At 35.0% G+C, this 26,932-nt stretch overlaps 1 protein-coding gene across 1 annotated transcript in view; it reads right to left on the bottom strand.

The window, feature by feature from the left end:
* Positions 1–26,932, bottom strand: part of Ppp2r3a (protein phosphatase 2 regulatory subunit B''alpha) — a 145,825-nt gene that overhangs the window by 96,725 nt on the left and 22,168 nt on the right. Inside the window, exon 2 of the mRNA XM_010625509.3 lies at positions 4,676–7,089. Coding sequence (XP_010623811.1) covers positions 4,676–6,670 — 1,995 coding nt within the window. The 5' untranslated portion in view covers positions 6,671–7,089. The remainder of the gene's footprint in view (positions 1–4,675; positions 7,090–26,932) is intronic.

The following is a 26,932-nucleotide window of genomic DNA, read 5'->3' as shown; positions in this document are numbered from 1 at the left end:
TAGAGCGGTTAATCATTAGTTACACTGTTTCCCAAAGAGTAGGGCAATGGGAAGCACAGTGTGGCCTACCAGCATTTGAAAGCATGTGCCTGACCTCTGTGTGTGCAGAGATGAGTGGATGTGAATATGCATAAAAGACAAAGCTGCTACTCTCATGAGTGTTACTATAGGGTTTTATTTCCTGTCAAATTGCTACTTCTATTATGGAAGACAAAAAGTATTTCCATTTGTAAATGAAAAACCAATTTGTCAGTTTAGTAATGTTGAACAAAAATTGGTATGTTATAAAAATGAAACAGTTTTGAGGCAAAATTATAAACTTAAATGTGTAGGTAATCTATTTATGTACTGCTATAAAGTATATATATATATATTTTTTTTTTGTGTGTGTGTGTGTGTGGAACAATTATTTATTTTTATTTTCTCTTTTTACTGAGTTTATTGGTACAATCTAGGTCCACAATACAGTTACATTCATTAATGGGATCCTGTACCTTCACATGACAGTTCTTGATTCTCATTTTTTCCCCTTGTCCCTGCTATAAAGTATATTTTGAAGAGAGATATGCAACGAAGCTATTAACTACATGAGGTATATGTATATTTATGGAATTTTTTCATCCTGGCTGCCAGGAATATTAAAAAGTGGATATACTTAACCATAACATATTGTGATTCATCAAATAACACAAACTTCCATTTCATGGAATTTATTTGTTGATGCTGATTTAAAGTATCACTTATTTTATCATGAGGGAACATAGGATTTTGAACTGTCGATTCAAGTTGTTGTCTTATCATACTGTCTTTTCAAAGTTTTGCCAAATGAAAAGGGATGCATTATGTTTACAAATCTGTTTTGAAATGTTTGCCAAAAGGTTGGTAGTATCTTTAATAAAGATGTCTGTCTCTAGCATCCAAGAAAAAAAAAATCTTTAACCTATCTCTATTTTATTTCCTATTACTCTCTGTTCATTTCCTCTGTATAAAAAAAATCATGAAAAACAACACTGTATAAAAACTTGCAGTGGTAGAAAAATACCAATTTCACATTAGTAATTACTTCTGCAAAAAGAAGAGAATACTAGGGATTTTAACTATATCTGAGATGACTTTTCAAAAACTATGAATATGATAATGAAAACACTAAAACAAAGACCCAAAATATGGCAAGAAACTAAACTTTAACAAAGCTATATGGTAGATGATAAGAGTACTTTTTATATCATTCATACTTTTTGTATTTGCTTAACAGGGTTGATGAACTATAGTCTATGGGCCAAATCTGGCCCACTGCCTGTTTTACACACCATCTTGTACCCCTTCTCACCCTGCCCACTGTGGATGATTAAACCTAGGGTGCTCTGCAACTTAGCTACATCCTGAGCCCTTTTTACTTTTTAAAAACTTTGAGATAGGTCTTGCTAAATTGCCAAGGATGGTCTTGAACTTGCCATCCTCTGGTCTTTAGCCTCCAGGGCATATGGGATTATAGATGTGTGCCACCATACCCTACTTTAAATTTTTTTTAAAGACAGATTACCATGTGACACTGATTTTGTGACACATAAAAGCCTAAAATATTTACTTTTACAGAGAAAGCTTGCTAACTCCGGACTTAAAACATTTCACTGAGAAGAAAAAAAAAGTGGAGGCAACTAAATCAAAGAATGGTTTGTCTTGTATTAAGTATCAACATGAATGATACATCTTTAGTTTTTCATTAATAATTTTCCAACTTTTATCAATCAGAAATCTCATAAATTTTATTCTATTCTATGATATTAAAATGTATTTATAAGAAGGGTGGGAAACAGTACTTTAGTCAGATTTATATTTCAGTCCACACTTGTAAAAAAACACTGGGAAGCTCATTTAGAGCCCAGTGTGGTATTATTAGCAGCTCTACATAGGGATATCACTGGGGGCCTGTCAGTGCTTCTGAGATTGGAGGTATCAGCAGGAATCTGTATCATTTTTTTCACAGGAGACAACTAAGGAAGAGGGTTGAAAAAAGCAAAATAAGACAAAAGACAAAATGCTGTATTGCAGTGTTTCTGGCTATACTGGTTATGAGATGTAGTACAGGTCATCAGAGAAGGTCGAAGTTTTCTTTTAATAGACTGCTGTGTTGTGGAGAAAACAGTGAGTTAATACATCTAAATGCTAAATGCTTGGTGTGCTTTAGCTCACAATAACTGTTGCTCTTAAGATACTGCCATTTGGATATTGCTATATAGGTTTTTGCTTTCTTTATAAAATTTTAAGCACACCAGTACTTTCTGTGAATATGAAAGTTTTTTTATTTTTAAAATTAATTCCCAGTTTCTCTCCCAGTGACAACCCAAGTAAAGATACTAACATTTGTGAATCAACATGAGACTTACACAAAAAGATTTTACAGAAATGTTCAGTGAACATCTAAAGATTTTTATACTCAAATCATTTTATAGCCTTAAAAAGTGCACTGTTTTAAACTTTAATGTCACTAGGAGCTAAAAATGTGCATAGAATAGCAGCCACAAAATATATACTGGATGAAACTATTCATCTTATCATAGCCCAATTTCTTTCCTCTGCTCAAATGAAATTTTTAATACTACTAAGATAGCATATCACTTGATTTTTTAAATATTTTTGGTACCAGGGATCAAACTTGGGTCCTTGTGCTTGCAAGGCAGGTAGTGGAACCACTGAGCTAAATCCCTGGTCCTATCACTTGAGTTTTAACAAGACCACATATTACTCATAATATCCTATTTTTAAAATACTACATAAGAATATACAATAAAATGGAGTACTACTCAGTCATAAAGAACGAAAAACTAGAGACATTTATAGCTAAATGGATGTACACTGAGGCCATATTCAAGTGAAATAATAGGACACATATGTAAATACTGAATAGTTTCTCTGGTGTGAAAAAATTAAAAGTGTAAAAAAGGTTCAAATTATATAACTGATAATGTGAAATAGGAAGAAAAGGGCTAACGGACTAGGGGAAGGGGGAAGGGAAGGGGAAAGAAAGAAGGAAAAAAATACAAAAAAAGGAAAAAATGGAAACAAAGTCTTTGTAAATAGGGAAGGGTGGAGGGGGTGAAGTGAGGGCAGGGGAAAAATAAAGGGAAAAAATAACCAAGATACATCATGTAAAGGTACAAGATTCCAATGATGAATGTAATTGTACTGTATGCCTAAAAAGTTCCAATATACTTAATGAACAAAAAAGAATATACAAAAAGGCATAATCAACATGACAAAACACTGATGGTTCTAGAATCCAGATTATGAAAGAGAACACTACTTATACTATTGAGTCCCTCTCCCATACCCTTCGCCAGGGTTAACCACTGTTCTAAACACTGTATTTGATGCATCCACATATTTCTTCAGGCTTTTGTACAAATTTACTTATCTTAAAAACTCATATCATCATTTTATAACTTGTTTTTATGTTTTTGAATTCATACAAGATGACACATATGAATACTCATGTGATAGCAATCATGTTTAACCAAACAGTAGTCCAAATGTCTTTGTATGCTTTTCAGCTTTTAAAATTGGAGCACTGGACTATGAGTAGAAGTTAACTGTGTCATGTTTGCGCCAAGGCAGTTAAAAGAATCATCGCTTTCTTCTTCAATGAATTGATAAAGCCACATATTCCAAATGGGTCAATGAGGCTACAGTAAGAGCAAGGAGCCTCCATCAGCCCTAGTCTTTGAATGAGGTGGCAAAGAGTCCCTTGGTAACTCTTAACTTGTGAAATGAGCAAGGAATAATCTTGTGCTAAGACACACGTATGTATATTCAGATGGGCAGATAACTACCTTTCTGCAAGTATTCAGAAGCAATGCTACCACTAGGTAGATATATTCAAGCCTTTTGAAAATACTTTTCGGATTGATTGTAGAATGATCTTTATTCTTACTTGCATGGAGAAGCCAATTTCATATGCTCTAATTATTACCTTTTTGAAAACACTACATTAACAACACTTTCAAATACATGCTCACATACTGTTTTTCTGGAATGTTGGTTTGGTCTCTCCAACAGAATTTTAAGCTCCTTAAGAATCAAGTCCTTGTTAAATATGGTAGGCCATTTCTGCAATCCCAGCTAGTTGAGAGGCTGAGGCAGAAAGATCATAAGTTCAAGACCAGTCTGGGCAACTTAATGAGATCCTACCTCAAAATAAAAAAGGGCTGGTGATGTAGCTGAGTGCTATAGTACTTCCCTAGCATGTGCAAGGCCCTGGGTATAGTTCCCAGTACTGGAAAAAAAAATCATGTACTTTCTTCTCTTGTATTTTATTCTTTACCTTACAGAAGTCTACACAGGCGTGCAGTAAGGACTGGACTTTCGGCTGACTAGGAAGGATGAGGACTGATATTAAATGCCTGTTTTATGTAAGCAATGTACTTCACTACTCATGCTTCACCTACACTATCTAGAGCCTTACTATTTCCACTGTATAGTTGAGGATATTAAGGCTAGGAAGGTGTGGAGAGGGCAGTCTGTTTGACTCTTAAAGCCTTTACTTTTTACTGACTGAAATAAATGAGATCATTCCTAGGGTAGAACATGAAATGGCTAGCAAAAATAGATTTTGTTTATGAATTTTGCAAACATTAAAACACTTCTCAGGACTCAAGATAAGATTACTGGGTCTTACCTTGATCACTTCTGGGGTCTGCTGAATCAAAACCACTGAAGTAGTGTCTTTGGGTTTATCACCAACAGGATCCTTACAGATGGATAAATTGGTCTTAGAGGAAGTTGTCAAGGTTTCCTGTAGAATTTGCATCATTTCTTTTTCCTGGGATAGGCAACCTCTGCCTGATTTGCAGTCAACTAGTTCTTGAGCAAAGTCTTCAATACTTTCCAGAATTCGTAGTAAGAGGGCTCGATCCTCTTCCTCTATTTTGTGTCCATTGGTTTCAATAATTCTTGATAGACAGGAAGGTGAGACTTTTTCCACAGGTGGAGAGACTGTAGATTTAGGCTCAGTGTCTACAGGGAGCTGACCAGTCAAATGATTACGATAATTTAGAGAACTGGAGTTTTTACCCTTGGCAAGTGGCTCTCTTAGAGAGGTCTCCATCTTCTGTGAAAATGATTCCAAATCCATCAACAATTTATCTATCTCTTCCTGACTGTTCGAGTTAATAAAGTTTCTCTGGTCTCCTGTTTCCACTTTAGGAACTTTTGTTTCAGGGTCTTCTTCAGGTAGATGAACAATCGGTTTCTCAAATATCTTACCAATTTCATTTTGTATTGAGGCACAAGAATTTTTAAGATGAGTACCATGGTCTGAAAATTCTCCTCTCTGTTCATTTACTTTTAACAACTTGTGACTGAGTCCATTCTCTGTCTGTTGTACTTTATTTAATAATGCCTTCTTTCCATCTGACTCTTCTTCAATATAAAGAGTTTCCATTAAGTTTCCAGAAGAAACATTCTCCACATGGTTCATGGATAATGGTGACTGAAGCTGGACAGCTTTTAAAGTTCTGGGATCATTTACTCCCAAGCTATATAAGGAATTTGTAGAGTTGTTTGGAATGGTTTTTACAATGTCCATTTTCCTAGAATTATGTTTGTCATCTTGCAATTCAATAGTTTGAAATTGTCCAGAGTTAGGGGTTGGGAGCTGGACAACATCTTCATATTTAGGGGGCTGTTCAGTGCCATATATTGGTGAGAAGGGAGTTAACTGTAAGCTAGGCATATTACTGACTAGTTCTGTTAAATCTATGGACTCATTATTCTCAGATTGCATGAATTCAAATGGTAACTTTTTTAGATAGGATGCTAACCTGGTCATTACATTCATATAGACGGTTTCAGAACTAGAAATTGTATCATTACCACTTCCTTCATTGATGCTACCTCCTGACTTTTTCTTTATGCATTGTTTTATGATGTCTGTGCATTTTTTCAAATCTTCAGAACATTTCAGTAAAATGTCCAAACACATTTTTATGTCTGTGCCCGAAGAAAAATTATCGATTTTATGTTTTTCCAAAATCTGATTAACCAGGTCTTCTTCAGAGAAGTTTTGAAGAAGCATTGAAGTTAAGTTTGTCTCAAGTGAGTTTCTATGGGATAAAGATTTTTCCTCAACTGAAGAACTCCGGAGTAAACCAAAGGATGGAGTGGTCTCATCATTGTTATAATGGCCACAGAGCAAATCAAAGTCAACTGACCGCCTATTAAATGAGTCAGACTTAACTTTCCTTCCCTTTTTGTAAGCCACATGGTTCGAGTTTTTTAGTTTTTCAAAGGAAAATTCCTTTATTTTTCCACTGGCAAAATTGATTGCTTCTCCTGCAATGTCCTTTAAATTACAGCTATTCTGAAATGTAGAAGTTCTTTTGACTCTGGGTATGCCTGTAAGGACCTGATGGGGACAGTCACCTTCAGCTGAGGAAAGCCCATTTTCATGGGGTAGAAATACAGAATTCAGATCTGCATCTTTGAACTGAGACACAGGAATGTGCAAGAGGTCTGCACAAACACTATGATGTACCACAATGCAGTCAACTCCATGTGTGAAAGTATGGCAGGTTCCAGTGCAATAATGTACAGCTTGCTCAAAACGTCGATCTATTACCACACTGCTGTAGTGGTTCACAGTACTAACTACAAGTCTGTAAGTTGCTGCCATAATATCAAATCCACTGTGTCAGGATGTGGAACTTTCTAGATCTTGTTCGGAGAAAAGTCACCTAAATGACATTTAGCTGAAAATATATTTAATGACAGTATTCTCTGGGTACAGATATAATGACTTCCCACAATAGGAAACCACTGAAATTTGAGGTTTGATTAACTATCAGTATACAGTAGCTGCTGCACACATGTGCTTGTATTAGCAAGACTAATAATTTAATAATTGTTCCTTTCAGTTTTACTTAGTAATATGATACTACTTGGGTTATTTTTATGAAGACTGTCTTTTTAGTTCTTCAATGCAGAAATTTGTCATAAATATACTGTCATAAATTTCAGTTGGTAGTATAGATGTATTGTGATAAGTGAGTCCTCCAAAGGTTTAAATGATCCATGTTTCTGTGAATGACAAACCTACAATAAAAGAAAAAATAATTTAATGGAAATATGATTAATACAAGAACTTTTCTTTCTTCTTTCTTTGTATCCTATTTGCAGTTAATCACTAAGCTCTATTCCTTACTCACTGATATTCAACACAGCCCTTTGTTTTGTCAGTCTACACTCATAACTACCTAGGAGTAGTACTTCAACTCTGCCTTGTTGCATCTGCATTCCAGATGAAATTTCTTACCCCATTCTCCGTGCCCCCTTAACATGACTCTTAACAAATTTAGATTTAGACAGCTTTCTCATCCTTCACAGCTCAAGAATTCACATTCTGATTCACTTTCAAGCCCTACCTGAATTTTCCATTAACAACAAAGGTCTTTTTTTTCTGTTACCAACTTTTGCTTCCAACAATCTAGCTTCTCAAAGACTTCTAACACACAGTACCTATTCATGGTTTTGAAACTTCCTCTATATGTGGAGATTATTCTCCCAACATCTCTTTTCCTATTTAGAGAAAAACTGTATTACTGTTCTTGATCATATCCTCCAGAGTCTGTTTCATAAATGCTTTTAAAACATATAGTTGCTTTCCAAAAAGGTTGTATCAATGTACCTATTCAATCAACAATTTTTTGTTTCCTGGTACTGGCAATCAGACCCACGAGTGTGCTACCCCTAAGCTATACTCCCAGTTCTCTTTATTTTTTATTTTGAGACAGAGTCTAAGTTGTCCATGTTGGACTTGAACTTGTAGTTTTCCTGTCTCAGCCTCCCAAGTAGCGAGGGGTTACAAGGCATGCACTATCACACCTAGCTTCAATCAACAAATATGGGGTTCCTCCTATGTGCCAGGTGTTAAGTGTTAAGGATACAGCAGTGAATAAGATAAAGTACTTGCGCTTATGGAACTGACAATATAGTTGTAAAAACAACAACCGCATGTAAGAAAACATCTAACTTATCAGATGGTTATATGTTATGAAGAAAAACGGAGCAGACAGGGTTTAGAAAGGACAAAAAGTTGCTGTTTTTTTTGAGACAGAGTCTCACTCATGGCAATCCTCCTGCCTCAGCCTCCTAAGTTGAAAAGGTGTTTTATAAAGGGAACTCAGACTTCACTGGCATCTGAACAGACAAATGAAAGAAGAGACAGAGCATGCCAATGAGCTATTATAAAGTAAGTCATCTTAAGCAGAGTAATCATAAATGCAAAGGCCCCGAGGTGGAAACACGCTTGATTTACTAGAAGAATGACCAACAGACTATAAAGTGGATAGAACAGAGAATGCAAGGAGGTGAATACTGCAGGTAAGGAGAGAAAGGAAAGGTGGGCACCTACATTATGCAAGGTTTAAATAATACAGTGAAATTGGCTTTAACTGAGTAAACTGGGAAACAACTCATAGCGAATGAACAGAGGAGTGACATGATCAGCTTGACATTTTAAATGGATGAATTTTGGCTGTTATGGTCAAAGTTTAGAAAAGCAAGATAAGCAGGATAACAGCTTCTGAAAAAATGGTGGCGTGGTAAGCAACAACTTAGCCTTTCCAAAATTTAGAATTCAGACACTGGAAAATAATGGGAAAGTAGAAAAAAAGGGGAAGAAAAAAAGAGGGAGGCTGATCCCTGGGACTCAGGAAGGACCTGAGGGGAAAACTGGAGCCAAAATAGAAAGCAAAAAGACAAAATACAACATGGAAAAAGGAAGGAGCAATCCATGCTTTCTTCCTGACTCGTGGCTTGTAGCGATTGAGAAAGGAAGATCCAATCTGCAGAGACACAATGAAATCAGGAGGCTCCAGATGGCCTCAGGAAGAAACACAGCAGTGGAACAGACTGGTGGATGCTGTCTGCTGCAATAGCCAGTTAGTTAGTGACTCTAGTCCAAGCACCTGCCATATCCCTTGGACAAAGTAGTCAGATGCCATTCTAGGGAGAGGTTTAACTGAACCCAGGACTCAGAGCAGCTGTAGGGTAGGTTCATTTCAGGGCTCCCACTGGTACACTCCCAGAATGACTGGCTGAGGGACAGCCATAGGAGAGAGACATGATCAGAGTACTAGAGTACATACGCAGAGAATGTGGTTGCTGGGCTAACTACATTGCATCCTCTTCTGCCAAATTAACAAAAGTAGTCAGATCATGGGTCTGTGGCAAAGAATTATAGTTAGGCACAATCAAAGTACATCACTGAAAAGCAACTAAAGCTTCTCTACACCAGAAACAAATTATAAGCCTACACAAACCTTAGCGAAAAACAAAACAAACAAAAACAACAGAAACATGAGAAGACAAGGCAACAAAATATCTCCCCAAACTTCCAATTCTTTTGAAGCCAGTCCAGGGGGCACCAAGGGGCAAAATAACAGAAGACACACACACCTGCATTAGTTGAGAGGTTAAGAGAAGCAGTTAGAAAACAGTTCAAAGAGATGATACTCAGAGGGATTAGACAAGATATAAACAAAACAGAAAATGGAATAATCAGAAACACACAGGAGCTTTCAGAAGACACAATTAAAAAGATAGATGAACTAAACAAAACAATATAAGACATTAATGACCAGTTTACCAAAGAATTAGAGTACAGGAATAGTTTTCAATCAGAAATTCAGATTAAAATCATACTGAAATTATGGGCAGCAGAAGTGACCAATATGAGGACAGAATATTTCAGTACTAGTAGACAATAATGCCTTCAAAGACTAATTCCCAAGGACACCTTAAAAAGAAAAATAGCACATGAAAATGGATCCAATAACTGTTAGCTGACCCAATGACTAATCTATGAAAAATCTGAATAAATGAAAAATCAGAAGACAACACAAATAGCATAAAAAGAACTGTTGACAGAAATAATGGCAGAAAACTTCCCAAATACGGGAAAAGAAATAAATATACAGATAAGTGAGGCATATAAAACACTGAATAGCCATGACCAAAAAAAAAAAAAAAAAAAAAAAAAAAACCCAAAAAAAAAAAAAAAAAAAAAAACAAACAAACCCAAAAACAAAAACAAAAAAACAAAAAAACTCTCTATACACATTATACTCAAAGTACCAGAAGTCCATCACAGGGACAAAATCTTAAAAGCTGTTAACAGAACAGCCACAAATCTTATACAAGGGTAAACTCATTAAAATTACAGTAGATTTCTCTAAATACACCTTAAAGGGCAGGATGATTTGGAATGAAGTGTTTCAAGCCCTAAAAGATAACAACTTCTAACTGTGACAATATTTCCTGTAAAACTTTCCTTTAAAATTGACAGAGAAATAAGACATTTTCATGACAAGGAGCACCTCAAGGAATTCATGACCACCAAACCAGTGTTACAAAAAATTCTCAAGGATATCTTAGAGATAATGAAGCCAACAATGCCAATAAATAAAAAAGAATGAATATACTTAATGGTATGAATAGCCAAATAAAAGGAAAAAAAAAAGGAAGACACAGCAAAAGGAAAATGATGCAATCAAAAAAATAAGTCAATACCTTTCACTAATAATTCTCATTGTCAATAGTCTCAATTCCCTAAACAAAAGATAAAGATTGGCAGAATGGATCAAAAAACAAAACTCAACAATATGAGACATGTTTAATTAAAAAAGAAACTCACAGATTCTAGTTTCAGACAAAGCATATTTCAAGCCAAAACTGATCAGAAGAGACAAGGTCATTGTTAGTTAAGGGAACAAATCAACAGGAAGAGTTAACAATTATAAACATATATGCACCAAATACTGGTGCATTCAACTTCATAAACAAATGAGTAGATGTGAAAAATTAGAGGCCAGGGATGTAGCTCAGTGGCCCTGCACCTGCCTCACAAGCACAAGGTCCTGAGTTCAATCTCCAGATTGGTGGGGAAAAAAAAGAAAAATTAGATAAACACCAATAACATTATAATGGAGGACCTCAAAACCCCATTGTTACAAGTGGACAGATGAACTACGCAAAAAGCAACACAAAACCAGAATTGAACCAAACTTTCAAACAAATGGACTTAATAGATACCTACAGACTGTTCTATTCAACAACACAATATACATTCTTCTCAGCAGAATATAGGACTTTCCCCAAAATAGATCATAATGTACACTTATGTAAATGCAATTATCCCATCTGTATTACCAGATAATAGGACAACGAAACTGGAAATCAATGGAAAAACACTACAAAAACTATGAAAACACATGGAAATTAATAATACCCTCCTGAATAATCAATTCATCATAGATAAAATGAAAGAAGGAATTAGTCTACAATAAAAGGATAATGCCATTATGTCATAATGGAATCTATGGGACACAGTGAAAGTAGTTCTAAGAGGGAAGTTTATAATGGTGAATTCCCATATCAGAAAAACAAAGCAAGCTCAAACAAATAACTTAATGATGTACATCTCAAGGTCCTAAAACAACAACAATCTAAACCCAAAGCTAGTACAAGGAAGGAAATTATAAAGATCAGAGCAAAAATTAATGAAACTGAGACTAAAAAAATACAGATATTCCTTGTTTAATGACTGTTTGCATTTACAACCGAAGCACGCTGTTTGTTCAGATTTACCATCTCTGCTTTGGACTTACAATCTGCCCCTTTGTGTGTGTGTGTGTGTGTGTGTGTGTGTGTGTGTGTGTAGTTCTGTACATCTTGTTGACAGAGACTTGATGTCTTTTTTTTTTTGTACAGTAAACCTTGTTTATTTAGTGCTGTAATTTTTATCATACTATCCGGTACTGTAGTTTTATGTTCTGTTATACATTACAGTACTGCATGTAAGAATTATGCAAATAATGAAATGAAAAAGAAAGTAGTACTCCCAAAATCATTCCTGGAAACAAGCATTATACCTTGATACCAAAACCAAAAAAAGACCGAACCAAAAACAGAGGCTAATCTCTTTAATGAACATAGATGCAAAAATTCTCAATAGACACTGGCAAACAGAATGAATCAAATTATCAAAAAGATCATATACTATGACCAAGTAATATTCATTCCAGGGATGAAAGAGAGAGATGGGTCTAGGTTAAATCTTCTGCATGTGGATAGGCAGTTTTCCCAGCATTGTTTACCCATTCATTCACTTAAATGATGGTTATGTTCTTTACAGTTTTTTTTCTTACTATTACAAATAAAGTTGCTGTGAATTATAGTACACAGGTTTTATGTGAATACAGTTTTCATTTTTGTCGAGTACATAACTATGGGTGTATTGGGTTATATGGTAAGTACATCTTTACAAGAAACTACCAATCTGTTTACCAGAGTGGCTATACCATTTTATATACCCACCAGCAATGTATGAGAGACCTGGTTGACTTCATATTTTCATTAATATTTGATATTGTCAATATTTTCTATTTTTGCCACTCTAAAATGTGTGTGTGTTATTTCCTTGTGGCTTCACTTACAGGTCCTTAATGGCTAATGACTTTGAGTATCTTTTCATTTGCTTATTGACAAGCTCCATAAATTCTTGGAGAAATGCCTACTATAACTTTTACTCATTTTAGTTAATTTTAATTAAAATAATCATATAAAGTTAGTGGTTAACATATTATAGCAGTTATAAATAATAGAAAAACTTTCAGAATTTCTTTAAAACAAATACAAAAAAAGATGTGGTTAAAAAAAGTTAGGTCTTAAAAATGAAATATAGCTAATCATGAATTATCTTACTAAAGAAAAGATGACTCTGGAGGCTGAGGCAGGAGGATCGCTGTAAGTGCGAGACCAGCCTGGGTTACATAGTGAGTTCCAGGTCAGTCTCAACTACACTGTGAGACCCTGTATCAAAACACCAAAAACAAAACAAAACAAAACAAAAAACCCCCCAAAAACCCAAAAAACAAAAAACAACCCCCCCAAAAAAAGAAAAAAGGAAAATAATGGAAAACTTGAACTCATTACAAATTTATATTCTTCAGTTTATGTCTTGAAAGGACACAAACAGCAGAAAGTCAATTCACAAGGGGTAGCCCCAACAGTCAATGAAAAGTCTACAATCTAAAATGATTGGGTGGGCCAGAGATTTAGCTCAGTAGCACCGTGCCTGCCTCACAAGTGCAAGGTCCTGAGCTTGATCCCTGGTACCAGAAAAAAAAAATGATTGGAGGTTCAAAAAATGCTTCCCCAAATTATTACTTCCCTGATACTTGGTTCTGAATTTTGTCAAATTCTATCTTTTTATTTTAGACTATAATTCAATTGATATTGAGGTAAGATTTTAGACATTGTGCTGGGATACAGGTGTGAGTCACTATGCACGGCTTAGTTACTTGTTGCTGAGTCAAAATAGCTAAGGCCCACAAGTTAAAGGAGGAAATGTCTAGTTCATCTCACAGTTTGTAAAGGTTTCAGTTCATTGTTGGCTGGCTCCAAGGCAACATGGCAGAGGAGTATTCCACAGGAGAAATAGACCATGGCAAGCAGGCAGGAGATAGCAAAGGAGCAAGCAGCAGCATCAAGCCTGACTTCTTTCTGTCCTTTAATATTCCATACAGGCTGTAAGCCTATTGATTGGTGTCCACATCCAGGGTAGGGTTCCCACTATCACACTCTTAATCTACATTCACATACCCTAATCTAACTACCTTTGAAACTTCCCACCACATGAAGCTTTGGAGTGGGGGACTTCTATATACAAGCCATAACATAATCTAAGAAATTGCAAATGGAAAAATCTAACTCAGAACCGTGATGCTACTGTGTATATAAGTGGAAACCAGGCTATATTGGTTTGAATCCCAACCCTGCCACTTAAAAAAGGCCAATCTAGCCTCCATGAATATGCCAAATTTATACTTTACTTGTAATATCAGTGGCAGCAAATCATATTCTCCTGGAGTAATTACACTCTTCACATTTTTGCTACTTTGATAGATTAAAAAACAGAAGCACACTGTCTTGACTTGCATTTCCTTGATTACTGTTGAGCCTGACATATTTCATTTGCTTACTGGACATTGTGTCTCTTCATGTTCTTTATCTGGGAACATCAGTCTGAAGAGTCCAAAAAAGCTTCCATTTTATTTTATCATTATTTCGGCAGTACTAGGGATTGAATCTTAGGCCTTTGCACTGAACTGTACCCCAGTCCACCCACTTGCCCATTTCCCCTTCTTTCCCTCCTCCTCGTCTTCATTTATTATTTTGAGACAGGGTCTTGCTCTATTGCCCAGGTGAGACTTGAACTTGTGATCCTGTCTCAGCCTTCCAAGTGCCGGGTTACACATGTATGTCACTGTGCACAACAAAGCTGGTTTCCTAAAACATAAAGGATGTACTGTATGTATATAGTTTTAAAGGATCGATGAGACAAAAAGAAAGGGAATAATATTCTAGGCAGAGAAAAACACGTTAGGGTTCAGAGGCAAAATATATAGCAAGTACAGTGAATCCAGAAATACAGACAGATCCAGTTGGTTTTTGTGTGTGTGAGTGTGTGTGTGTGTGTGTGTGTGTGTAGGCCAGCTGATGTCTAGAGGCCACAAGGCAGGAAACCAGAGACCAGTGGGACTATGACACAGGCTGTCTTGTATGCTAAGCTAGTGAGAGTGAGCTTTATTCTGAAAGCTAAGGGAAAAATAAAGATTTAGGCTGAAGAGTAACATGATATTTATGCTTAGAAAAAGCCTCCTAGAAGCTGAGTGTAAGATAGACAGGGACCAAAATGGAGGCACGGAAATCAGTCAGGAGGTTACAATAATAATGCAGGCAAGAATTACTGAGTATCTAAACCCAGTAGGTGGCAGTAGTAACAAAGAGGAGGTTTCAATCCTCAGCATTTGAAAAAAAAAAAAAAGTGACAAAGATAAAACTACCTAATTTTAAGCAAAATAAATGTAAACACAAGAAAACTATAAAGTGGGAAGAAGAAAATCCTAAAATTTTCACAAAAGGCAGTAATTTAAAAGTAAAAATTGGTTATGAAAAGAAAGCATCAGTCTTCAAATAATTAAATGAACAGTAAGAAAGTTCTTGGTGTGAGAACATTAATTATTAAGCCACTGTATTTTTCAATTCTAAAATTTTTTGGACATTTTAATATCATTAAAATCTTATATATATTTTATATTTGATAGCATGTTAAAATCTCTACTGGTCAGGCAGAACTATGATGTTTGTTACTGTCTAGTAAGAGCAAAAAAAAAAGTAAATCATAAAAACATGCAGAATGATTTTGTGAAAAAAAAAAACGCAAAAGAATACAGCAAAGCACTCTTCAGAGAAATGCTTTGTCAGCAAACATTCCTAATAGTAAAGAGGAGGCAACTATAAAAATATAGACAGTTCTAAGTTGAAAAGTGATTTTAGAGTCAGAATCTAAATGGTGAAATTCCAGAAATAGTTTAACCAATTATTTCTCATATATTTATGTGTGCACACAGTGATATATAATTAAGAATAACTGCTGAAGTCTAAAAAAGCTCTTTCAATAAATTCTAAACTATAAACATTATGTCATGATTTAATAGTTTTTCCCCTCAGTGGCAAATGAACTCAGTGTTTTACAACCTCAGATATATTGTATTAAAATTTTTTCAGTCTACATATCTATCATATTCTGCTTTCAATTTCCAATACAATAGATTTCTTGGGAAATTACAATTATTCTGAATATTTTAATTTATTTCACCTTAGGTCTTGTTGCATGTGGTCTACCCAACCACCCAGGCGTTTAGTCTTATCTTGCTCTTTCATCCCTGCAAAACACTAGTTTGTTTTCCCAATTTCTAGTGATACTGTTCATACGCATCTTTACAATTTACTCAAAAGTATTTACTGAGAACTTACTATTTTCACTTTAAGTAGATTATAATTACTCTAAAAAGCACTTTCCAGCAACTCGGGAAAAGTCCTTCATACAAACCGCTAATAGTAACTGCTGATGAAGTGGATCTTTGTAAAATAAACATATAGAAGTAGTGGATAGGAAAAGTTAGAAGAGGAACTAGGTTTTGAAAGAGGACAGTATTCCTAGTTAAGGAAGGGATTAAACTGGGACTTTTAAGCAACAAAATATAAAAAGGCCTTGTAGGTTTGGTACTGCTGAAACTGAAAATGTACAGTATGGGTTTTATAGTTCTAAGGTTTCCTCCAAATAAAAATAAACAGAAATGTGAAATCTGTCATCAAAAACCTTGGAGACACCTGAATCCCCAAATTAATAAAAATGAAGGCAGAAAACATAAGGGGGAATGGTAAATGGCTTGCTGAGTAGGATACTGCTGGCAAATAAAATGATTCATCCTGAACAACTTAAAAAGGCTCAAGTCTGGCCAGAAAATAGAGTTAGGATAAAGGACTGAGCATTGGGAAATTGCTTAGACTTTCCTATATCCAATCCACAAACACAGAATATCATTATTCGTTCACTCAGCTGAAGACCATGAAAAAAAACTGAACCAAAAAAGCACCAGCACTGGGGGCATTAGACACAAAATCATGTAAAGGAGTGAAGATAAAGGCAAAATGAGTAAATGCCTACATACTAAATTAAGCCTGCTATCCTGCTTTTGCCTGACCAGAAACCAGGCTTATTACCTCCAACTCCTAGCTCTAAGTATGGATTAAAGAATCCTTTTCTGGAAAAACAGAAATCTCATCAAGCTACGTTAACAGGTCTTAAGTGAAGCCTATTAATTGACAAATTATGGCCACAAAGACAGCGTTTTTTCAGTTTTTTTTTTTTTTGTTGTTTTTTTGAGACAAGGTCTCACTATGTAGTTGAGACTGACCTGGAACTCACTATGTAGTCCAGGCTGGTCTCAAACTCACAGTGATCCTCCTGCCTCAGCCTCCCGAGTGCTGGGATTACAGGCATGTGCCACCATGCCTGGCCTCTTCTCAGTTTTTTAGAGCTTCATTTTTATTTTAAATAAACTTTACTATGTGTAATTTACATAAAAAGTACATTTTAAATATACCATGCAATAAGATTTTTCAAAAACCATGTAACCACTGCTCTAAAAATAAATTTCTATCATCTTATAATATTCCTATAACTTTTCTCAATCAATTCTCTCATCTACAATATTTGACAAGCACTGAATTTATTCTTACCACTATAGTTTTGCCAGTTCTTTTTTTTTAAATTAGTTAACTTTATTGATACATTTAAGGTATACAATGTAATGACATTAATCACTGGAAATTTGCACCTTTACATAATCCATCTTGATTCTTATTTTTTCCCCATTTCCCTGTACTCCCTTCAACACCTCCACCCCTCCTTATCTAAACCACTTCCCTTTCACACCTTTTCTTCCTATTTCATGTTATCTATTATACCTTTTAGTCCTTATTTACTCTTGAGGGTTTCTCACACTAGAGAAACTAATTGGTATTTACATATATATGTCCTATTTATTTCACTTAACTACCAGTTCTATATCTTTGCATGAATATAATTATACATTATATATAGTTTTCTGTCTGGCTTGTCTCACTTGGCACAATGGTTTTGAGTTGTGTTAACACATCTACCAGTTGTACATTTCTTTTTGACTCCTGATTAATCATCAGCTGATGAACATTTGAGTTGTTTCTAGTTTGGGCTTATGAATTAAAGCTGTTATAAACTCAAGCAAAAATCTTTTTGTGGATCTGTGTTAATTTTGGGGGGTAATTAGTGGGATTACTGTTTCATAGCATATGTTTATAAGATCCTTGAAAATTTTGAAGTGGTTCTACCATTTTATGCTTTTATCAGCAACACATGAGAGCTCTAGTGGTTCCGGGTCCTTTAGAATACTTGTTATTTTTAAAAATTCCTGCCATTTTTGTGAGTGTGAGTGGTATCTCATTGTGACTAATTTACATATCTCTGATGACTAATAATGTTGATCATTTTTTCATATGCTTATTAGAAACTCACACCTTCTTTGGTGAAATATCTATAAAACCTTTGAAGCTATCTTTTATTACTGAATTCTAAGGGTTCTGTTGGTTCTGTTAGTATTTTAGATACAGATACTATCTCCTGGTTTTTGGCTTCTCTTTGCATTTTGTTATGTGGTGATTTAAGAGCAGAAGTCAGCTGTGCCTGATAGCATATGCTTGTAATTCCAGTACTCTGGGAGGCCAAGGCAGGAAGACTGCAAGTTCTAGTTCAGCCTGATGCTAATTTAGTGAGATCCTGTTTCATAATAAAATACATAAAATTGGGCCAGGGATATAGCTCAGTGTGAATGCCATAACAAAAAAAGAAAAAAAAATTTTTAAAGACAGGATCTATGTTGCCCAGGCTAGCCTTAAACTCTTGGGCTCAAGTGATCTTCCTAGCTCAGCCTCCCTAGTATCTGAGCCTGTGTCACCATGAAGAGTAGTTTTAGTTCTGCTAATTTTTATCAATCCAATTTTTCACAGTTAATAAATTTAATGTCCTAGAAACTTTGTCCATCCCACAAAGATTTTTCTCTTAAGCTGTTTTTTTTGTAGTTTTATAGCTTTCAGCTTTTATGTTTAGTCCACAATCTATTTTGATTTAACTTTCTATATGCTTTAAGATTGAATTTAAAGATCATCCAGCACTTCTTCAAAAGACTATTCTGGGATTAGGTGTGTGGCTCAGGGATGCAGATGCCCATCATACTCAAAGCCTTGAGTTTAATCTCCTGAAACAAGAACAACAAGAACAAGAAGAAGAACAACATCAACGACGACGACAACGACTATTCTGTTCCCACTGAATTATGTGAGTCTTTGATGAAAAGGGTTTATTCTGGATTTCTATTTTTTTGTTTATATAAACATCAATACCATTCTATCTTAATTATAATTGCTTTATAGTAAGTCTTAAAATAGCAATGTATACTCCTAATTTTTTCCCCAGAATTGTTCAAACTGTTCTACATCCTTTGAATTTCTATGAAAATGCTGCAATTTTCACAACACCTGGTGAGATTTTGATTGGAATTTCACTGAATCTAAAACTCCATTTGGTGACAATGGTGACCTTAATACGAAGTCTCTGGCCCACATGTATGGCGTGTGTGTGTGTGTGTGTGTGTGCGTGTATCTCGATTTATGTAGATGCTCTTTAATTTCTCAGCAAATTTACAGGACTTTCATCAAGTTTACCACCAAACATACCATGTTTTTTATGCTAATTCAAATAGTACTATTACTTTAACTTCATCTTCCATGGTTTTTTGCTGGCAGACAGAAACAGTTAATTGAACTTGTCACTTACTTCCTTGCTAAATTCATTTATTGTATTTTATTTTGTTTTGGTAGATTGCCTGAGATTTTACATACAGTCATGCTGAGAACAGACAGTATTATTTTTTCCTTTTTTTATCTTACTGCCTTGCTACCTTATTGGTTACAATCTCTAGAACCATAATGAATAAAGAAGTGAGTTCAGAAATTCTTGTCTTGTAGCTGAATATACAGAAAAAAAATTTAGATTTTCACTATTAAATTTGATCACAGCCATAGGTTTTTTTGTATATGCCTATCATCAGGTTGAGAAAATTCTGTTTCTAGTTTAAGAGTTTTATAAAATCTCATATGTGTATTTAATATTGTCAAATATTTTCTCTGCAGCCACTGAGATAATGTAAATTTTAGCCATTATTGGTTAATATGATGAAATAGTGATGAGAGCTGAAATTCATAGTCATTTAAAATTAATGAAGGTCCCGGGATTTAGCTCAGTGGTTCCATTGCCTGCCTTGTAAGTGAAAGGTCCCGAGTTCAATCCCTGATAGCAAAAAAAAAAAAAAAAAAAAAAAAAAAGAATTTCCAGTATGTATGTATTTAGAAATATAAAGATAAATAACCAATAGCAAGGAAAAAATTTTCAGTATGTAGATGTTTCTAAGGAGCTGGCCTAGGTGGGAGTGAAAACTTAAAAATATTTTTGAAATTCATATCTAAATATGTTAGTCAATATTAAAATAATATTTGTAACAAATTTTAAAAATTAAAAATCAGTGCTAGGGAGATGAAGCTGGAACGTGATTATTTATTTATATTAGGGCCAGTTGGAGATCAGGGTATAGAGAAAATGAATTCAGCTTCAGAAATGGCTTGTTATACTGAGACATTCAGAAAATACTTCTCATGCAGTTGGATATATTTGGTAGCAAAGAGACTGGAGTTAAAGATAAAGATTTAAGAGTAAGTGTCAGAAGAATGTTTTAAATCCAAAAGAATGGATGAGACTGAGCAAGTATAGTGTGAGAAAAGGGTTGAGGACAAAACTGTGAAGCCTTATACATATGAAGCAAGGAGGAGGAAGACAGAGAACAAATTTTCAAAGGGCAGGTGGAGAACCAGACAAATATATCACAGAATTCAAGAGAGGAGAGTCTTCCATTTTCCCAGCCTGCTGCATTGTAAAGATTTTGTGTACTAACAAACATTAGAGCTTTAGTTTGTTTTATGAGTGTTTTCTCCTGACCTTTTTGAATTACTCTTATTTAATATGTCAGGTATGTATGTTTTTCAAATTTTAAATAAGTATGTGTTAATTTTAAAATAAAAATTAATTACTTAAAATAATTCTTAGCAAAAAGAAAAAAAGATACAGTACAGAAACAGAAATGAAGAATCAGAGGATTAAACAAACTTAGGTAATATCCCTTTGTAACGGCATTTGTCCTGTTTTATGGCTATCCAAACTTTATGGAACACACTTTTTCCTAATTTCATGGAAAAACGTGGGGAATTAAAATCTTAAGCAACATAAATATAAGGATGGAAAACAGAAAAAGGTATTACACATACTTTTAAGTTGAATTTATTTGTTCCATTTCAGGGAACACCTGGAACTGAGAGTATGAGGTAAAGAAATTCAATTGTTTCTCAGCTGATGAAAAGGTTCAAGAATAAATGATGAACATAAATTATACATATAAGAAAGAATTAGTTGAATATCTACCTCACTTAGATGGGTCATACAAAGGCAAAGAATGGAAGAAATTGTTGAAAAGTATCTTTTAAAACTTTTTTATTTAACAGAGCACAGAAAGTCTAATGATACAGAAGTAATGACTCACTTAAAAATAATAAAACTATTACTTTGCCTGGAAAACACAGGCCATCTTTGGTAGATGACTCAGTATGGAAACCTCTTCCAAGAGAACAGTTCAGAGAAATATAAAACAAGTACCACAGAACTACTTGAGGGATTAACAAAAAAGGAGACATGGAATATTTTATGTGTTCATTTAAAAATGGCCAAGGGCTGGGGATGTAGCTCAGAGGTACAGCACTTGCCTAGCATGGATATGCTCCTCTTGAGTTTGATTCCCAACACTGGAAAAAGAGAAAAAAGAAAAGTTGGGAAAATAAATTAACAAAGGAAATCTCACAAGAGATGATTTTATGATGCCAAATGAAACTGTATATCTAAGAATGAAAGAATAATTAATGCTTTGGATTTATGGATAATATCTCAGTGAAACTAAGAGTAAGGTAAAAATATTTCAGTAGTTAAAAATATTTCACTGGTTTGAGCATACACTAGGAAGCAGGAAGGGTTTAAAAATTTCATCCTCATTTTTGTGGAGAAATAGGAAGTATGGATGAGAAAAGCACCAGATAACAAGAAGCTCTGAGTCTAGTTTCTACACTGACTAATTTGGTAACTTGGTTAAATCTTTTCCCTCATTAAGATTTCTCCTTTTCTTCTGGAAAAACAGGATGAAAGGAGGCTCTGGAGTCTAGAGAATAGGAGAAAAGCAAAACTTGTTTTTTCTTGGTTTAAATTAGGAAAAGGCTATATTTTGCTGGAGAACAATTTTGTATAATTTGATATGAGAAGTGTAATAAACTGGCTGTTACTTTTTAGTGCTTGTCATTTAAGTATTTATTTTTCTAAGAACTGGCTCCAAAAAGAAAATTTGGGATTAAACTTTTGCCATTTTATAATTAAAAAAAAAAGTCTCAGGCTAGAGGTATAGATCAGCAGTAGACTAGTTGCCTAGCATATGTGAGGCCCCATCAAGAAAAAAAAATCTCCATTACATATGACAAAACAGTAACAATAACTGCCTGTTTGCTCGGTTATATTTTAAATTATTTTAATTCATATATTCTCCTTTTCTAAATGTTTTTATTTTGAAGATCATATAAAAATCAGATAGCATTCTACATATAAAAAACATTTAGACAGTTTAGAAGACCATACATACTTTAAATACAGTTTAATAAACATTTGAGTGCTACTACAGATTAAGAGTCACTTCAGGATGGAAAGCTACAAATGCTGTGGTTTGTCTCAAGCCACTCAGAATATGAGTAGTAAGAAAGGGAGGATAGCCTACCTTTAGTATCCCTGAGAGAGGGACTGCCATGTCCAGTCCTGGACTAGAGTAGCAGCTGGCCAAAGGAACTAAGGGGAAACATGGGTGAACAAAGCAGAAGGTGAACACAATGTGTGGGAACTACCAGGACTTTGCTATTATTCAAGCCTCAAGCTGGCTTCCAGCAGCCAAAGTTAAAAAGCTTGTGGCAGAGGTAAGATAGAATTAGCCCTACTGAGAGGTTTCAAGGTGTGTGTGCGTGGGGGGGAGTCAGATTTATTCTGTAGGTATATTACTTTGTGTAGTACTGCTTTGGGGCAGACTTAGGGAAGACAGAACTAAGGAAAACAGGAAGAGGCTTCTGCAGATTCCAAAAAGGAATCAGTGAAGTTATGAATGAAAGTAGCTCAGGGCTTAAGTAACTAAACCTATGATCACAAAACTATGAGCAAGATCTGAATATAAGCCCTTATCTTTAAGTCTTTGCCTTTCTACATCCCTATGGAAACACACATTCTGGTCTAAGTTGAACGCAGATCTTAAAATTATTTTTATTAAGTAAATTATGATTTAAAAGTTCTTTACCATTAATTCAGGGCATTATAGGAAAACAAGGCTTTTTCTGTCTTGTATAAATTTATGGGACAAGAGAAATAAGACAAAAACGGTCAGTTCATTCAACAGATACTTAGCCCTGTGTGGCTTTGATGGAGATCACATTCTAGTGACAGCTCCTTTTAGAATATAATTTTTACATTTTTCTTTTCCTTCCTGACAAGTTCATTTTGGCACAAGTGAGCAGAGAGAGTATTCAGAGCCAAGTGGGCAATTCTAAAGCAAAAAATAAACAGAGGCATGAGGTCAGGGAAAATTTGTTTGAATGGGATGATAAGAGAATTTCCAGAGAATGGTATGGCTGGCAGTAAGTTGAGAAGGATCCTGGACTCCCTTCAGTGTGGTCTGAATATGATAAATCAAAGTCTCTGCTGTTTGTTTTAACAATATTTCAATTTTTATAAAAGTAATGACTGTAGAAATAAGGCATAATGGAAGAGAGAAGGGGGGAGAAGAGATCAAACCAAGAGATAGCATCCATGTGAACATTTCTGTAAATATCCTTTTTGTCTTTAAATATGTACATACACATAAACACATACAGAATTTTGTGTATATTTATAGAAAACAAAAGTGAGATTAAATTGTAGTTTATTACTGTTTTTTCTCCCTTCCATGGAGATAAAATATATTATCATATAGCTTATGAGTTATATATACATTATATTGATAAACTCTACTAAACTTACTTATTCAATTTGTGACTAAGGTGCACTAAATTGAGTAAGATGTAAAGAGGAAGCAAGCACCAAACAAACAATAAAACTTCGCTGGGGCAGCCTTTTGAATAGGTGTCATCTAAAAGTGGAAAGTGGTAAGAGCTCATGAGATTGTAGTGGTCCAGACATACATAGATGAAAAATGTCTGAATCTGGAGTGCTTTGTATTTGAGGAATTTCCAAAAGGGAAACAAAGAAAGCTGCTACCCAACACACACTAAAGATGAAGTAATTTCAAATCTTTACATCTGCAGAACAGATAGAATGTCAGAGAATGCATTCAGACAACCAAAAACAGTGGGCGAACTGCCAGGGAAAAACCAAGTACTATTGTAATAATCATCCATAACCACAGCTTTCCAAGGCACAGCTCACAGAGCTCCCCAAATAGTGCTCTAATAGAAGGTACAATAAAAAGGGTTTCTCATAAGTTACTAGTTAGCTGTTAAATCCAGCTAACCTCTTTGAGCCACAACTTCCTCAAGATTTGGGCAGATTCTGTGGATTACAAACTGTGTTTATCAGAGTTACTATGGAAGTTGCTAATACTAGACATTTTCCACTGCAACCAGGAAAAACTGCTTTTATCTGTTTAGATAGCGAATCTTCAAAAAAGATTTTGAGAAAAACAGTTCCTGTTAAACAATATTCTTTAAACCATAGTGTTAAAAAATAACATTTACCCTTCAGCTCATCTGTTAATCACAAAGGAAAAGTGTAAAATTTATAATGGAAGGCTGTGAAATTCACCACCATAACACATTAGTCAAACTTAGCATCACAGTATGACAATCAGGTAATGTATCTCCTCATATGGTGCAGTATGAATACTGCAGTGTCATTACAGAGTTTTCTTGCCAAAACCATTTAACCTTAATTACATTATATGTAATTACATTACATATAATGTCCAATCAAAAGGAAATACAGGATACAGAGAAATAAATGAGTTAATACCACAGGAAGCAGAGAAATTAAAAATATAGATAATTCTTCAGGACAACTGGCCTAGTTTTTTCAATAAATCTAGTAATATAGAGAAAAACTTTGTGATTAAGTAGGGAGGAAGTGGAAAAACACCAAATATAAAGGCTCTGAGATGGGACCATCTTTTGAATGTTTTAGTCAGAGTGAGAAGATCAATGTGTTGAAACTGTATATAGCTCTTACTCAAGCTATATGGCCACTGAAAAGTAGGGAACATAGAAATGGTATGGTTTTATGCATCTTAAAAAAAATGATTACTCTGGCTATTATTATGGGAACAAACTACAGGGAACGAGAATAGAAAAAGGAGACCAGAAAGGGAACTAATTAGAACAATCCAGGCAAAAGAAGATGGTGGCTTAGACAAGGTGGTAGTAGGGAGAAAGAAGTCATTAGATTCTAGATATATTTTCAAAGTACAAGCAATGGCACAGATGTAAAGGTTTTGTGGAAAAGAGGGAAGGTAGAGAATAAATCTGAGGTTTAAAAAAATGCATTTTTTCATTTTGCTTGACTAGAAGACGAGAACTGACATTAACTGAGAAGGGAAGGGTATGGAAAGAACAGGATGTATTGGTGGGAGGGTGGCAGGGGCAAGTAGATCAGTTCTGTTTTGGACACATTTGGGGCATCTATTAAATATTCAGGTAAATGTACCTAAAAGGCTGTTAAGAGAATAAGCATGGAGTTGGGGGGGGGGTTCTGGACTATAAATCTGGGAGTCACATAAATCATCAACTAGATCAGAGCATTTTCTCAGAAGATTTCCTCAATTTCTTTTATTTTCTTAATTTAAAATAAACTTGGCTTTTCTCTGAGGATGCTTTCCCTGTAGCCCCTTTAGATAAACTTTTTCGTTTGTTTTTTTGAGACAGGGTTTCACTATGTAGTTAAGGCTGACCTGGAACTCACTATGTAGCCCAGGCTGGTCTTGAACTCACAGTGATCCTCCTACCTCAGCCTCCAGAGTGCTGGGATTACAGGCATGCACCACCACACCTGACTTAGATAAACTTTTTTATATCCACACTCTTCAAACATGATGCCTGGCAAGTAGCTTTCCGATTCCTCATTGCTACTTCTAGAACATTTTCCCTTTGCAAAAATTCCATGCCACATATCACCAAAATTTTGAGTCACATATCACCAGACACTACCATCTACTACCTTTCCTACTGCAGTCTTTATGGCTTCCTAAGGTCAGCATTTTCATTCCTTGATAATTTTAGCTTCTGGCTCGCTAACACTCCAACACTATTTCTGTCATAATCTTATTGATTTCAGCATCCAAACAACCTATCTGATATCCTGGCCTGTTAATTACTTGTCCTTTTTTCCCTAACAATATATGATCTTGTTTTCTCCTCTGTCTCAGCCACTTTCATCTATGCAAACACCTTAAGGCTTTAGTTGGACCATTTAAAGGTAGTTTAAAATCCACACATCTGGAGGAGCATCTTTTATAAAAAAAATTACTGATAAGTTGTTACCTAGGCAATCTCTATAAAGGCCTCCATTGGCAGAATGGCCTAAGAACACCCTCTGCAACCATCAATAGATAACAAAAAGCAAAATGAGAACTAGACATGCTTTATTTTTGCCGCTTATCTTGGGCCTGGCTTTAGGGGAAAGTATGTGTGTGTAGGATTAGATTATATTGACCTTTCACTTATCTGGCTCTGAAACAGAAGATAATTGTTATTACAGCATCATTTTTTTTTTTTTTGAGACAGGGTCTCACTATGTAGTTGAGACTGACCTGGAACTCACTAGGTAGCGCAGGCTGGTCTAAAACTCATAGCAATTCTCCTGCCTCAGCCTCCTGAGTGCTGGGATTACAGGCCAGTGCCACCATGCTTGGCCACAGCATCATTTTTGAAGTACAGGCACACACTGCTTAACATCAGGGATACATTCTGAGAAATGTGTGCATTGTTACGTGACTTTGATGCTGCCTTAACATCATTGAGTGTACTCACAAAAACCTAGATCGTAGAGCTTAGTACACATCTAGGCTGTATGGTACAGTTTACTGTTCCTAGACTACAAACCTATGTACATTTAGCTATAAATGTCTCTAGTTTCTTGTTCTTTATTACTGGGTAGTACTCCATTTTATTAAAAAAACACATCCTTATCCAGCAATTATAATAACAAATACTGGTATTTCTAAACATATCTGAACACAGAAAAGATACAAACATAAGGTATATTTGTTTTTGTTTTTGAGACAGGGTCTCACTATACAGTTCATGCTTATCTTGAACTCACTAG

This window comes from Fukomys damarensis, unplaced genomic scaffold (genome assembly GCF_012274545.1).
Source record: "Fukomys damarensis isolate Sample0158 unplaced genomic scaffold, DMR_v1.0_HiC HiC_scaffold_37, whole genome shotgun sequence".
NCBI lineage: Eukaryota > Metazoa > Chordata > Mammalia > Rodentia > Bathyergidae > Fukomys > Fukomys damarensis.
Note: the sequence above shows the minus strand (reverse complement) of the source record. Positions and strands in the feature narration are given on the sequence as shown.